The 15,873-nt window shown below is 35.4% G+C and overlaps 1 protein-coding gene across 2 annotated transcripts in view; it reads left to right on the forward strand.

The window, feature by feature from the left end:
- The first annotated feature begins 917 nt into the window (after window positions 1-917).
- The window catches only part of LOC140147852 (pseudouridylate synthase 7 homolog), a 245,319-nt gene continuing 230,363 nt past the window's right edge, over window positions 918-15,873 (forward strand). For both annotated transcript variants that reach the window (XM_072169621.1, XM_072169622.1), the window contains exons 1-3: window positions 918-1,036; window positions 12,800-12,894; window positions 14,292-14,535. In XM_072169621.1, coding sequence (XP_072025722.1) covers window positions 12,801-12,894; window positions 14,292-14,535 — 338 coding nt within the window. In that variant the 5' untranslated portion in view covers window positions 918-1,036; window position 12,800. The remainder of the gene's footprint in view (window positions 1,037-12,799; window positions 12,895-14,291; window positions 14,536-15,873) is intronic.

The raw sequence follows: 15,873 nt of genomic DNA on the forward strand, positions 1-15,873 counted from the left end.
AATTGGGAACCCACTGAACTTGCGCAGATGCAAAGGGGGGGGGAGTTTTTGGCAGGCCGAAGGTGGGGGGGCAGGTAATTTTCAGGGCTGAGAAGGGCCCCGGGGGGATTATTTTTAGCACGCCATTCGAAAATTTTACCCTAGGCCTACTCGCAAGTGATCGCTGGGCTGGGCTTAGGCCCTACTTCACATGCACAGGTCCCGGGCACAGGTTATTTTGAGGGAGCACACCACTGCGCCATTTGTGCAACCCTATAAATGAGTTCCGGTAAGATAGGCAAACAGCAGTGGCGTAGATTTCATTTTGACATTGGGGTGTGGGTTGGAAATTTTTTTTTTTGAAGTAGAGTGGATGCAGTACTTTTTGGCAACAGAATAAGTTTATCGTACAAAAGTGCGCAAATTTTTTTTGCCATTTTGAAGCTAAACTAATGAAGTATGGTGCAAATGTGGAATAGATGCGCAATTTTGGGATAACATGGCCAAATATATGGTTAATTTTGTCAGAAACCTATATACAGGCATCAACATTGTAAGGGATGATTGTATGGACCATCCCCCCGGCAAAATATTGGGGGGGATTTATCCCTCCCCCCGATCTACGCTAGGCTATGGTGAACAGAAAGTTTCGAGGTATGGGCCCGGGTATGGGCTGCTCTAGATCTTTTGGACTAATAATCAGAATGAGTAGCGAATTATAGCTTAAATGAAAGTGTGTAGGCCTTCGATTTGTAATCGACTGGTTATCATAAAATATCTCAAAAAGCGCCGAAAAGGCCTCAAAACGAGCCAAGAAAACTGGTGTTTTTACAAATAATTATTTCAAAGGGGCGATTATTTAGTGGTGTGCGCCCTTGAAGTTAAATTTGAGGGAGCTGTTTGTACTACGGGCTTGCTTTACTAACCAACGTGAGAAAATTAATTTTTCAACTTCGAGGTAGTAGCACCCTGAGCGGATTTTGTACCCGTTTTTGACAGAAAATAAATACAAAAAGTTGAGCAAAGGCGTAACCGAAAGTAAAAATCACCGCCAAAGGTAATAAAGAAAGTAAGGGGTTGCTAAGTTAATATTATATATTGATTTTGGGCGAGTTTTGTTTGCTTTTGCATTTCAATAAATTATTATTTATAAGGATCGTTCACAAACACTTGTCTTGTTACTGTTGGGGGGGGTGCTGATGCAAAAAGGACAAGCGGCTACGGGACGACAGGTAACCTTGTCAATCAAAGCACTCAGCTATTGTTCTCTTTCTGTGCCTGTGACCATTATCCATTCAATGACATCGATCGGAAGTCGGGGTCACGATGCTGGGCCGACTATGCCGAAATAGTTGGAGGGGAAAAAATTAGTACCGTACAACTTCAAGGAACTTATACGATGTCCTCATTCACAAACTGATACTATCTGTCCATCGCCATTAATGGCGAGCGGTCCGAATTTTGAGCCATACAAGTTTACGTGGTGAACTAGGAAAAAAAAAAGAAAAAAAGAAAAGAAACAAGAAAGAAAGAAGAGAAATAAAATGATGAATAAATAAATATATATATATTAAATTAATTGTAAAAAGATAATAATAAATGAATTTAATTAATTCATAATTAAAGAGAAAATAAACATTTAAAGTATAATTATGTATCTATAGGCCTATAGGCCCGCCCTAATGCTTGTACAAATCTCAAATCAAAATTGAAATAAAACAAACACAAAATAAAATTACATTAAATAAAATAAAATAAGCTGAAATATATCATAATAGTATAGGCCTATAGTATTATAATAGGTTAAAAGGGCATTTCGTGATCCACAGCCTCATCCCCCCACTTTTCTCAAAAAAAGTTGAGATTTTATATCACTGGAAACCTCTGGCTACATAATGTTTATGTACCGGTACAAAATATTTCTTGCAGATTAATTCGTTTAGCAAAGATATCGTGAAATTTGAATTTCGTTCTGGTGCACCAGAACGAAATTACAACGTATTGTCTATGGAGCAGTGTAATACACATAATCATGCATAACTTGGAAACGCAATATCGGAATCAACTGAAATTTTGGGAATATGCTTTTTTTCGTGGATTTGTACTGAAAAATGTCATAAAAAGAGGATGCTAGGATCACGAAATACTCCTTTAAGAAGTAAAAATATTATAGGCCTACTTATAATAAAGTAATTAATTGTGTCTTATAAAGAAAAACTGTATGGTCAAAGTTAAATGAAAATGGAATGAGAAATTTCAATCACAAGGAGAAAAGAAATATTTATTTTTGAAGAAATAGGCAGAAAGACGACGAGAACCCGGGGACGCGAACAGAAAAAGATAATCTAAATTAAAATAAAGAAAAATAATAGGGCCTATATAAAGAATTACTAAATGAAAGAAGAAAAAATATTTGATAAGGTATTAAAACAAATAGGGCCTTATTTAAAGGCAAATGCGTACAAAGAAATGAATAAAGAGAAAAAGATAAAAGCAAAAGAAACGAGAAGAAAATAAGACAAATTAAATCATGAAAAATCAAAAATCTCCGTGATGAGAAGAATAAACAAAATGAAAGGAAGAAAGAAGAAAATAAAGTGTTGGCCTAACAAAAAGAAACTAATGATCAGAAATAAAGTAAAGAAAGAAAATTCCACCATCAGAATAATTTTTTATTGTAATATTATTATTATTGGATCAATCGATCAATTAGAATAGATGTCGATTCACAGGATAGCGGTCAACGGATTACTGCGTGACAACAATAGCTGAGCGGAAGGTTACCTGTCGTCACGTAGCCGCTTGTCAAAAAAAGGGGGGCCCTGAAATGTGTTGACCCTCCTAAGGGAGACCCTGAAAAAAAGGACCACAAATTTTCCTGGGAAAATTCGAAAATTGAGTTTATATGCTTTTCTATGGGTTGACCAGTTCCAATAATTGAAACTCCCGGCTCCGACCAGGAGTTCCAACAGGTGCTGTGTATGTGTTTAATGTGCATTCACATACGGTACATACTTAGCCGTCGGTACGGAGAAATCGTTGCTCCATAAATGACTGAAAATTACACATTTGTAATCATTTTTCACTACAAAATAGGATTTGAAAACATAGGTGAACATAGTGCCGTACTATTACGCTGGAATAATTTACCATCCCAAATGAAAGCTATTATTGACAAAAATACTTTTAAATATGCCATATGCAACACAGGATCACTAATTATCCATTATTATTCACCTCATAACTCGAAAACTATTTATGTAAAGTATATAAAAGTATACATTTTTTGAACGGAAATGAGCTCATAAATCCATTTAAAATGTCAGTTTTGGGTCAAAAAGTACTATTTTTGAGAAAATCCCAAAAAACGGCTTTTTTGACCAAAAATTTTTGGTCCGCCATAAAAAATTTATTTGAAAACCAAAAACTGTAAAACATGAATTTTATTAATTTAGACAAATAAATCTAGAAAGTGTTTTTTTATCTTTTCGAAATTTTGCTTAGTTTTTAAAATATAGGCAAAAAATCAGTAAAAGCGTGTGACCCGTGTTCGAATTTTTGAATCATGGGTGATAAAAAAAGTTCTAGGCCCTAATTTAAAAAAATGAAAAAACACTATCTAGATTTTGGCCATATCTAAACGTTTGACTTAAAAACTTACCTCAGTGATGCTTCATTTAGACGCTATGGCGGACCAAAAATGGTTAAAAGTGGTCAAAAGTGAACTTGCCGAAAATCGCGATTTAGAAAAAATACAGCGGATTTTAGGTCCATTTTTGAAGATTATTCCATGAATATATAATCCGGTGACTTGTGACGTTTGGTCAAGTTAGAAAATGAGAAGGGCGCCCAACTGCAGCAGATTGGCTTTTTTGGTGATTTAGAAGGTAAAATATACCATATGAAAAAATTATCCGTGCACATTCGGCATATGTTTATCCACATGGTGTAGCCATTTTATTTACTGCAGTCTTGTTTCCATGGTGCAGCAGAGCTTCCGGCAAGGCCGCATGACGTCGCGTCGGCGTTTGAGGAGCGACAGGGCGCGCGGACAGACAGACAGGTTACGCGAATAAGTTGCACAGTGCATGGTCGTGTTGCCGCGAACGAAACCATGATTAGGCCCTTCACAATTGATGCTTAGTGTCCTGTTTCATGGTTGAAAACAAGGGATGAGGCGACTTTTAATTATTAATTATTAATTATCTATTATTTTCTTTATTTTAAAACAGTGATTTTGACTAGGAGCATGCATTTAATTATTTTACAACTATGTTTGATTTCATACATAAGTAATGGTACAGTTATGTTCTTTGTTTATTCATCATTATAGTTGATATAAGCAGAGTCAGAAAGTAACAAATGGAAGTCATTAAAAGTTATTTTAACGGGTTAGGCCATTTTAAATCGACTTTCGAAAAGTTTTTTGATACATTCATTGATTTCTCAAAAAGTAAAAATCGCAGTTTAACAAATAACGGTTCAAATGAAAGCCATTATTGGGGGCTAATTGTTGTATCACTATGAAAGGCCTGACACTTATATAAACACTTATTTCGGTGACCCAAGTTCATGGTCATTTCTGCTCACGCACTTTTTACAGATGGCCTAGAATTTCATATTTCGGTTTCAGCGATTGCCCGAAAAAGGTGGTATGTTTTTGAAAAGCGTTTCCGCTTGGAATGTAGATAGTTGTTGTTGCTATTACTGTTCGCGATTTTAATTTATGCACTTTTTAGCCGACAATTTTCAATGCATTTTACATAATAGAAATGTCGCTGGCATAAATACCGATATTTTTAACAGTAGCGTTTTTTTAAATCAAAATACCATCCAAAAGAGTTCCCAATACTTTTATGAAACCGTAGATACCAAATCGGACTGCAGGTGATGAACAGATTTTGAACTAGAATTAAAAGAACCAGCGTAGGCCTTCTCAAAATGTACTTTTTTAAAATATCGAGTTGTTTAATTTTGGACTGCTTTTTCCTTGTTTTTATAACAAGAAAATGCTTTACATACCCCAAACTTCTCACATAGTCTTGGCTAAGTGTCCGTTACTGGTTGATATTATTAGAATTAAACAATTTTCATGATTAACTTACTTTTACCGCAATGTTTTCCCTCGCAATGTTCAAATATATCCCCAAAATGGCGTTGCTTTCTGTCTCACATTAATGACAAGGTTATCCCAAGATGTGTGAGAGTTTCTGACACTATATTCACGGGTATTCTATAGCTATTCAAACATATACAAATTTGGCTGGTTTGCGATAAGCTATACCATTTTCACCCTGATGTGGTAGACTGGATCCTTCAGTTTTTCAACAACTACGCACGGTCATCGGGTTGTGCTGTTGGTGAATAAGGCAAAGTGACGGATTGTGGGTAAATAAAAGACGCCGTCATTAGAGGCCAGAAGGATTCAGGCTACTGATATGGCAGTGACATCAGCACTGTATGAATTTCATTACACTCCCTAGCGTTCGATCAAAGCGCTGGTGTACACTCGCACGCCGCTTAAAGACACCGCATAGATGCTTGTGAGCGAAACAGCTGCTTCAACGCGTTGACGTCACTGCCACATCGGGTGAAAACTGGTATAGGTCAGGCTTCCTCAAATAGGTTTGTTGAAGCGCCACATGAAATACAAGACTGAAAAGCGCCACTCAATGGCTGCGAAGCAGCTCTCGCCGTGCTTTAGCACGGCCGGGGGATTCAGAGGGGTTCCCCCTGTGAAGTTAACGTGGTTTTTTTTTAAGTTGAGGTGCAAATGGCGCCATTTGGTGCAATATTTTGCACTATTTTAGCCTGTCTTTACACGGAGAACATGGGCAATTATTTATTTATTTATTTACTTATTTCTTTATTTTAACTCTAAACGGCGCCTCGCGCCACTGGAAGCCACGCTATTTGCGGACCCCTGGTATAGGTAATAGATGACTATGAAAACTTTCCAAGCATACCGAATATGGGTTTAGCCCATATTTAATTGCCTTTAGGCCCTATGATTTATTTTTAGAAAAGAAAGCCTAAGACTGGAGCCTAATCAATTGAGAACGGAATGGATTTTGTCACAGTAATATCAAAATTAATATCGTCCATAACAAGAAGGAATGCATCACGATTTTTTGATATCCAGCTATAGTATTTTAATTGATTTACACTGAACATGAAGCTATAATATCTCTACTATATAGCTTCATGCATGGACATTTGCAGACCGAACTTCTCCATGTAGCGAGTACCACATTAGATTGTGTTTACAAGAAATATATAATAAGCGCCACTTCCACGAAATGTCCTATATGCCAGCAACTTTGATGATAATATATTATCTACAACATCACACCTGTTTTTCAAGAACTCTCTTTTATCTATTCACCTCAAAGAAAGGATTAGAATTATTATAATAGAATCCCTGACCTGATGCAACGCATTTTCAATGAGTTGCTGAGGGACTAGAAATCTTTATGGTCGAATGAACAACGATGACCACTACACAGGTCAATGGCCTTATTGTGTTCTGGCGGGTTATTTAAAAGCACGGTCCCTGAATTTTTCCAGACAAGGAACAATAGGAACAAATTGCCTGGCAATGGGGTCACATATAATCCCAGTCTATAGTGTGATCAGAACATTATAGGCAGGTAATCATTATAGTATAATCAGTACGAAAAGTCCAATGCGATTTTTAATGTATTTTTAAAATTCAAAGAACCACTTTTAGCGGGAATTTTTGCAAGTTACACAGCTGAAGTTGTAAAATGGTTGAAATACTACAATATTACGGCGTAAACAAGAATATGTGTGTAGAGTCTTAGTACGTACAGCCACACCCCGTAAAAAGAGAAAATCCAAAATAAAAATAAAATAATTAAATATTTTGCAATTCTCTACTTTGGACGCGCGCGGGAAACAGGAAACTAAGAATTAATTGTAAAGGGCCTTATTTAAGTACAATTTTGTCCTGTTCCGTATAAAAAAAAGATCATGCTCTGTATTAAAATTTGCGGACATCAGAACATTAAACTTAGGATAGAATAACTGACAAGCAATTATTTTAGCGGATAATCAGGAAGTTTTATGAAACGAAGAATACATTGAGACATAATCATGATAATTGCGATTTCTGTTTTGTACTAATTTTCATAATTTTGCTTTAAAAATGCAATGTTTTTAATTTATCGTTTTTGGTGATTTTTTTTTGTTTTGGTGTTGACAAATATTGCATTTTTATGTTCATTGTCCTTTTCTGAACCGCAAACATGATGTTGTTACTACTCGTTGCTTTTTTTTTTTTAGTTGGTGCTTGAGAGGCACCACAGCGGCCCTCGTTGCTTTTTCTTTTTTTAGTTGGTGCTTGAGAGGCACCACAGCGGCCCGTCCGCGCCAAAGATATATGCATTTTAATGCCCGTTATAGCTAGGCCTACACCACAGGAATCCCAAGTAAAATTTTAAAAGATTCTGATGTGTCGCATTACTCAATAGTCCGTTTTTGTTATTGTAATTGTTTGTTGTTATCATATTTTATTTTTAACTTTTTACGGAATATCAAACACGTACAAAAACCTATTATAGGCCTAAAGCCACAATAAAGTTGTAAAATATTTTGTACCGCATAAAAAGCGAATAAAATACAACAACAAAAATATAAAAAAAGTGTGTCTGTTGTTGTTTTCAATCAAATGTCCTTGTAAAACGGACAAAAAGTAGGCCTATAGGCCTATATAATTATGTTAAACGGGCAAAACACGGAGAGGTCACAAGAAAACTGAAAAACACGGAAATTTATAGCCTAACAAAACCGAATTTCAAAAGTAGAAAACGAAACACTTATGGCTTTAAATTAGATTGTGGTTTATGCAGTAGGCCTACCGTATATAGGCATCATGCTATAAAGAGCGTTTTAAAACACTGCATGAAAACATTCACGAAAAATGCTTTAAAGCAGGTTTACCTTTTTAAGTATGCAGAAAACATTATAAACGTGAAAGTTGAAAGCCAGACAAACATTGCAAATAAAAAGGCATTCGCCAAAACATTCGCATAAAAAGTGTTGTAAAACCAAAAGCTTTTATCGCAATCATGGTATATGGTAGACCTAATAGGCATACTAATGGAAATGTAGTTAAAATGGGTTAAAAAAAAAGCACGAATTTGCGTTTTCGATTATATTTCTCGTTTGAAATTATTATTTAGCATTAAAACATTCATGAAAATGCTTTCATAAACGCGTGCTCGCTATGCCGATTTTAAATATCGGCATTTTTGACATAGAGTTGTAGGCCTAAATATGCCTAGATGGTCGATATGATGTATTGAAATGTCAACGTTTATGACATTGCGTTAATGGTCAATCAGGAGTAGAGAACGTTTGAAACACATCTTAAATCCGTGTTTTAATAACACTTTGAAACATTATTCAGGGCCTTAGGTATCTAATATAGGCCTACCGGTACATGTAGTAGGCCTAACTATATTTTTTATGGTCTTCAAAATTAAGACGAGACTGAACGACCGCAGAGGCTCCCGAACCAAGGCTGGGACTGCATAAAATATAAGCTAATATAGGTCTATATTCTTGTCCAACTACACCAACTTGGTAATTCAAATAATAACAATGAAATGAATGAATGAATGAATGAATCAATGAATGAAATAAAACAAATTTTTCAACATAACATAATAAGCCTATGATGTACTATACGGGCTAAGTCTAGCCTACTAGCAAAATATTTAGGGCCTACGTTTTCTATCGTATACCAGATTGCGTCATCATTACAGGGCTTCTTACGGGTAACTACTTCTTACAGATAAATTTCATCTATTCAGAATGAAACATGAAAAACAAAACAAAAACAAACAAACAATTCACTATTATGTTCAAATAAAAAAAAACACCTATAATGTATACCACTAGGCCCCCTATCAGCACTTTTTTGGCGAAATTTATCGAGTAGGCCTACTGATTCTGGGACGGGACGGTGGTGGTGGTCTGTCGACCGCAGTTTCGCAATGCAATGGTGCAAGCTTTACCTACCTTGGAAGAGATCAATACGATAAAATACGGTAGTGATCGCGATTGGCGACTCCAGCGCCTCAATCAGTAATCACCTCGTCCATCCAGTTTACTATGTGTGTGTGTCCTTGCTAGCTGTACGCCGCAGTACGCGTTACGAGAACGCGATCTATTGCGGGAAAACAATGATTCAATGATTGCGGGAAAACAATGACCCAGGGATCAGTGGTAGGTCCTGGGATGTTTAGCTACTACACATACCCACTTGGAAAAATTATCCAGAAACACAGATTGAACTATCACATATACGCAGATGATACGCAAATATATACAGAATTTAATCCCCGCATACCTGGAGATAGTGTAACTACTCTTTTCAAATTGGAATCATGTATTGCTGAAATCAAGAATTGGATGAATGTAAATAAGCTTAAACTGAATGAAGATAAAACCGAATTCTTTGTTGCTAGCTCTGCATATAATTTGAAATATATATATGAACCAACTCTTAATGTATGTGGAACAATTATCAAACCATCTGATTCTGTACACAACCTTGGAGTTCTTTTTGATTCAACCATGTCTATGTCATCTCAAATATCTGCTGTCTCTCGCTCTTTAAATTATCATCTTCGTAATATAGGACGCATTCGCTGTTATATTGATAACGATACTTGCAACCATGCGGTCCGCTCACTTGTTATTTCTCGAATTGATTATTGTAACTCTTTATTATATGGAACAACTGTAAAAAACACACAAAAACTACAAAAGATACAAAACAGAGCTGCCAGACTTGTTTTCAAGGCAAACCATATGGAACACACCACTCCTCTGCTGAAAGAGCTTCACTGGCTTCCAGTAAATGAGCGTATTACCCCGGGCGTATTACCTACAAACTACTCACATTCGCTTATAAAAGTAGACATGAAACAACACCACTGTACATACAAAATCTCCTAAAATCTCACACATTTTCTGATGGTATGTTCCTCACGATCACATGCTGATGGCAGTCTGCTTGAATGTAAAAGAACTCACACAACATATGGGAATAATGCCTTCTGCAATTCTGTGCCAGCTCTCTGGAACAAATTACCTTTAAAACTTCAGTACTTCACATAGTCTGGCCACTTTTAAATCTAACCTGAAAACCTATTTGTTTCCAAACTAAGTTTTTTATTTTTAAGTAAGTTGTACATTAAGTGTAGCCTAAGATGTAGTGTAAGTTGTACTTTTAAGATCATTGTAAAGCGCTTTGTTCATACTTATGCTAAGGCGCTATATAAATTCCGTATATTGTATTGTATTGTATTGTATTCATTTGCTTTTACATTTTGACGAATTTTTAATGAAAAAGGGTCTTTAAAATAGCTTTTCTTATGGTTCAAATTTTAAGATTTCTTTAAAATCTATTAATGACAAGATAAAATACGGTTTGAAGATGACATTAGTGATGAAAACTCAATTTTGGCCATGTAACACTTCAGTGATCCTGTGTGCATCCTTAATGTAGGACCCCATTGGAAATAAGTTTACACATTTGCAGCTAGACTTTATGGGTTATCTTGGCATTTCGGCTTTTTGGTGTCTTTGCTTGTATCAATGTATTTCATATTATGCTAAATTTGTGATTGATTATTATTGTTCTTGTCGGAATAAATATGAATGAATGAATGAATGAATGAATGCCTTTCGTATTCGCCGAGGAGGACAATTTTGACCTCCTTGTTTGTTTACAAACAGAGAGGTACATGTATATAAAAGGCCTGTCAAAACTGTTCCGCTTGTCCAAATACTCACGTATCAAACGGATGGTCCACAATAGAGTGATTCACGCAACATGAATAGGGGATTAAAAAACCGTGAAGTGAAGTAGGACCATGTGCTTCTTTTGTCCATCAAGATTTCGAATGGAAACAGTTCAGACCCAGAACACGATCATGTCAGAAATTAATATTGTTCTGGGTCTGATTATTCGGACTATTAAAAGTGAACATGTTCATGTATGAATATATGGAGAGGTCAAAAAGGTTGATAATTCTTGTCAATATTAATATTTTGCGACATTTATAATAAAAACAATTAACACTCAAGATACCCTATGGCACCTGCTACAACTTGAGAACAAATCCTCAAACGTTCGAAATTTGTAGTTACTACAACTGGGGGTTGACCCATAATTTTCATGTCAAAAAGGGGGGCCCTGAAATTTTTGAGATCTGTAATTTGGGGCCCTGAATATTTTCCTGATGAAATTTGTTTGCATCAGGCCCCCCTAACAAGTGTTTGTGAACGGTCTCTAAGTTGTGGAATTTTATTGAGGAAAGTCTATCCTCAATCCAGGCCACTGATAACGATAATGGATATGAGGATAGAAGGGCCCTGGGGGAGCTATCTCAAAACGCGTCACTCCGTCAGAATCAGTGAAGCATGACACCATTTCAAGCAATCGGAAGTAAACAACGCCGATCATGATGATCATGCGATCATGATCAGGATTAACACTATGAAGACTTCCTGCATTTCCTCTTTTCTTCATCTGCATTTCAGACCAAAAAAATGAAATTTATTCGCCACCATGGCCACCGTGTTATCTCTACGAGACAGTAATTTTTGTTATGGTGACGATCGCTACGTTCACAAATTTGGTCATTTTACAGTCTTCAAATGTACCCAAAATTTTCACTCATGCACCAAATGTTTTGTTCAAGTCTTATTTTCATGTGAGGAACGGTAAGAAGAAGTGATATTTTGTTAATAAAATTCGATACTGTGTACCCTGGACCATATAGGCTCAGGAGCCTTAGACCTTTGTTATATGGAGAAGGCCAGTGGAAATGGTAGCGACGGAGGTGTGAGTACCTCGGGCTAATCATGATCATGATCATCATGATCGGCATTGTTTACTTCCGAATCTCCCATTGCTTTAAATGGTGTCATGCTTCACTGATTCTGACGGAGTGACGCGTTTTGAGATAGCTCCCCCGGGGCCCTTCTATCCTCATATCCATTGTCGTTTATCAGTGGCCTGGATTGAGGATAGACTTTTGAAATGCAGATTTAAAGAATAAAAGAGATGCAGGAAGTCTTCATAGTGTTATTTTTAAGGATTATATCACAAAACTGAACACGTGACAGCGATGGTGGCCGACGTCATTTTAATGCGGCAACAGCCAATATTGTAAGCAAAACAAACAATATGACGGCAACACTGCCTGGACGTTGGACCCAATTATTTTTCCCCGAGCGGAGGTGTGTTTTTAGCTCTATTGTTAAAGAAAAAAAAGTGCACAAAATATATTTCCTAGTGCAATATATACATTTTCACATGAAAATAAATGATTTTGGATTCAAAATAAATGTGCAGAAAAAAATCACCTGCGCTTGGGATGGGGATTGAACTCGGACCACGTGGATGGCAGGAAAGCCTGCAGACCACTACACCACGTAACTTCCGTATACATGTGTGAATTTTTAAGTATATTGTATCATAACATAGTGCATTATTCATACAAAAAATTCAAAAAACAGTACTTACAATGAGGTTCACTGACGAACCTCAACGGATTTAGACTGATAAAATATTGCTTGATATATAACATACATACACTTTTGGAATTATTTGAGACATTTTTGTGTTTACGTGTAAACCAATGATGACGTCAAAATTCAGTCAATCTTGGCCGTCCCCCCTAACATGTGAGTACTTTTATGAATGCAGGGTGAACATTTGAGTTTTCATTCGTAGAAAAAGACATAAATTCTCTTTTGTATTATTATGATAATCATGTAGGATGGCTTCAGTGGAGAGTTCAGTAGAGAGCAATCTTAAGAGGGATGCATTGGATGATGACACAGCACCAGCAAAGAGGATAAAATCAGATGAAGGTGAGATCATTTCATGAATCATTTTAGGGTACCGATACCCAAGTTTCAGCATTTGCTTCAGATTAGGTACGGTATACAAAATGATTTAAACACACAATTTGTTTATTTAGTTGTGAAAGCCAATGTAATGATTAAACAGTGTCAAAGAGAGTATTGTCCAATTTGAACTGAGGCCTAAAAAAATTGTTTCATTGGCGTAACATAAAAATTTTTTTTTAGGGTAGGTAGGTCGGCAACTAACTTTCATATAAGGCCTGATATTGTTATTTTTGTTGCCCTTGAAGTTCCAAAGCCAGGGTCGGTCACTTGGTACTTTAAAAAAAAAATTTCACCACATACAATTTTAAAATAGTTTACCACAAAATATAAATAATGATAAATTAAAATTAAATATCAAACTGTTCATCTGGACTTACTGTTTTGAGTTGGCTACAGTATCATGTCTCATCGGAGACGCATCTTTAGGCCTAAGTGAATATTCACAAATATATGGTAAACAATTATTTATAATATTTGCATTGCTCATGTTTTGAATATATCAGAGTTCTCAGTATGAAATACAAACAAGAAAAATATTTTGACAATTTTTGTACCAAGTGTATGAAAATTCAAATTCTGTCCAAACCTGCCTAATATGCTGTTTGGAAATTCATAAAAGACATGATTTGTGCAAATGTTTGGTAATTTCATGGAATAAGCTTATTAAGGGCTGGGGTATGAACGTTTGGACAGTATTTATTTTGGGACATTAGAGCACAGCAGACATATCGAATTGCATTCTGAATACGAAGAATGTCATTCTGATATCAAATAATTTTGATTTTTTGAAATTCGCAATTTAATACACATTTTATGGCAAATCATTAAAATTGATATTTTGATATTTAACAGTACTTGAAGTAAACTTTATAAATCTGATGATTTATACTTAAAGTGTATGTAGGTGGGATGAAAAGCCGACGATCAATTGAAAATTTTGACCTTTTCGCATTGAAGATATGGATTTTTTTTTCCCAAAACACCAAAAAAAATTAGGTCTTTTGGGAAAAAAATCCATATCTTCAATATGAAAGGTCAAAATTTTCAATTGACCGTCGGCTTTTCCTCCTGCTACATACACTTTAAGAATATATCATTAGATTTATATAATTTACTTCGAGGACTGTTATATATCAAAAATTTGAAAAATATAAATTTTTTATAATTTGTCATAAAATTTGTATTATATTGTGATTTTCAAAAAATGAAAATTATTTGATATCAGAAAGACATGCTTCATATTCAGAATGCTGTCGAAACGCAATAAACGCTCATTTTAGATCCCTTAAATAGTAGGGAAAAAAAAATTTTGCTACCAGTTTTCACACTTTGTTCTTATTTTTATTGGATAAATCAAGGCGATAACCAAATGAAAGCAACATGTAGCACTTCAGTGCAAGACCCGGCAAAAGATCCACATCCCAATTCTGGAGAATCAAATAATGATGATAAGAAGATGGAGGAGAATAAAGGAGGAATCAGCATGGAGGATGCAGAGAGGATGGATGATACACCAGAGTTAGTTGGTCTGAAGGAGAAGGATGTTGGTATTCTGGAATACATCAGCAAACATGAAGGGTTCCATGGAGTGCTGAAACAGAGGTAATCAGCCTGGGTAATAAGTGAAAAAAAAATGCACAAAAGAGTTAGACCGGGTCTAAAGTTAGACCTGGTCTAAGTGGAATTTAGTTCCATCAGGAATTGTCCTTCACTATTATTTCCTTCCTAGAGTAGCTAGCAAATTCTAAAGATTAAAATGCAATGTTAAAAAAAAAAAAAAAAAGCAAATGTAAAGGAAAATGATCTTTCTCCTGGGACTAAATTCCACATAGAACAGGTCTTTAGACCTGGTCTAACTCTTTTGTGCATACGGACCTAAACAGCCTGATTATGATAAAAAAAGTAGGTCTGTTTTTCACAACAAATTGTAGGACAGAAAATATATGTGACATGGGGGCCAAAGGCTGCAAATTTGAAACTGAGATAAAGGCAAAACTATGGAGTAAAAAACAATAAAATACACATATCACAAAACCAAGTATGCTAGACCTTTGGTGTTTTCAGTATATGATAGCCTGATATTACTTCAAGGTAATAATTATAGTAATTATAGTAACTCAATTTTCAAAAATGCCACATTTGGCCCCCATGGAGCAGATCGTGTCACATATTAGCTACATATGTATGTGTCTATGTTTTGAAAAATCATATCAAAAACTGCAAAAAAGAAGTATTTTTTGCAAAAAATCCTTCGACCTTGGTTCATGTTTTGAAAAAAAAATTGCTGTACTAATAGAGCAAAATTGGGCAGTTTTGGAATAAGAGATCCATAGTTATGTGGTAGGGTTTTCAAACTCTGGCCAGAAAGTAATTCTACCAAAATGTTCCATACTATTTACAAAAAATCGTGTTACTTAAGGGATCCAAAATGAGCGTTTATTGCATTTCGACAGTATTTTTTGTGGGACATGAGAGCACCTCAGACCTATCGAATTGCATTCTGAATACTGAAGCATGTCTTTCTGATATCAAATAATTTTCATTTTTTAAAATCACAATATAATACAAATTTTATGACAAATTATAAAAATTTGATATTTTTCAAATTTTTGATATATAACAGTCCTCGAAGTAAATTATATAAATCTAATGATATATTCTTAAAGTGTATGTAGGGAGGAAAAGCCGACGGTCAATTGAAAATTTGACCTTTCATATTGAAGATATGGATTTTTTCCCAAAAAGACCTAATTTTTTTTGGTGTTTTGGGAAAAAAATCCATATCTTCAATACTGAAAAGGTCAAAATTTTCAATTGATCGTCGGCTTTTCATCCCACCTACATACACTTTAAGTATAAATCATCAGATTTATAAAGTTTACTTCAAGTACTGTTAAATATCAAAAATATCAATTTTAATGATTTGCCATAAAATGTGTA

This window comes from Amphiura filiformis, chromosome 3, assembly GCF_039555335.1.
Source record: "Amphiura filiformis chromosome 3, Afil_fr2py, whole genome shotgun sequence".
Lineage (NCBI taxonomy): Eukaryota > Metazoa > Echinodermata > Ophiuroidea > Amphilepidida > Amphiuridae > Amphiura > Amphiura filiformis.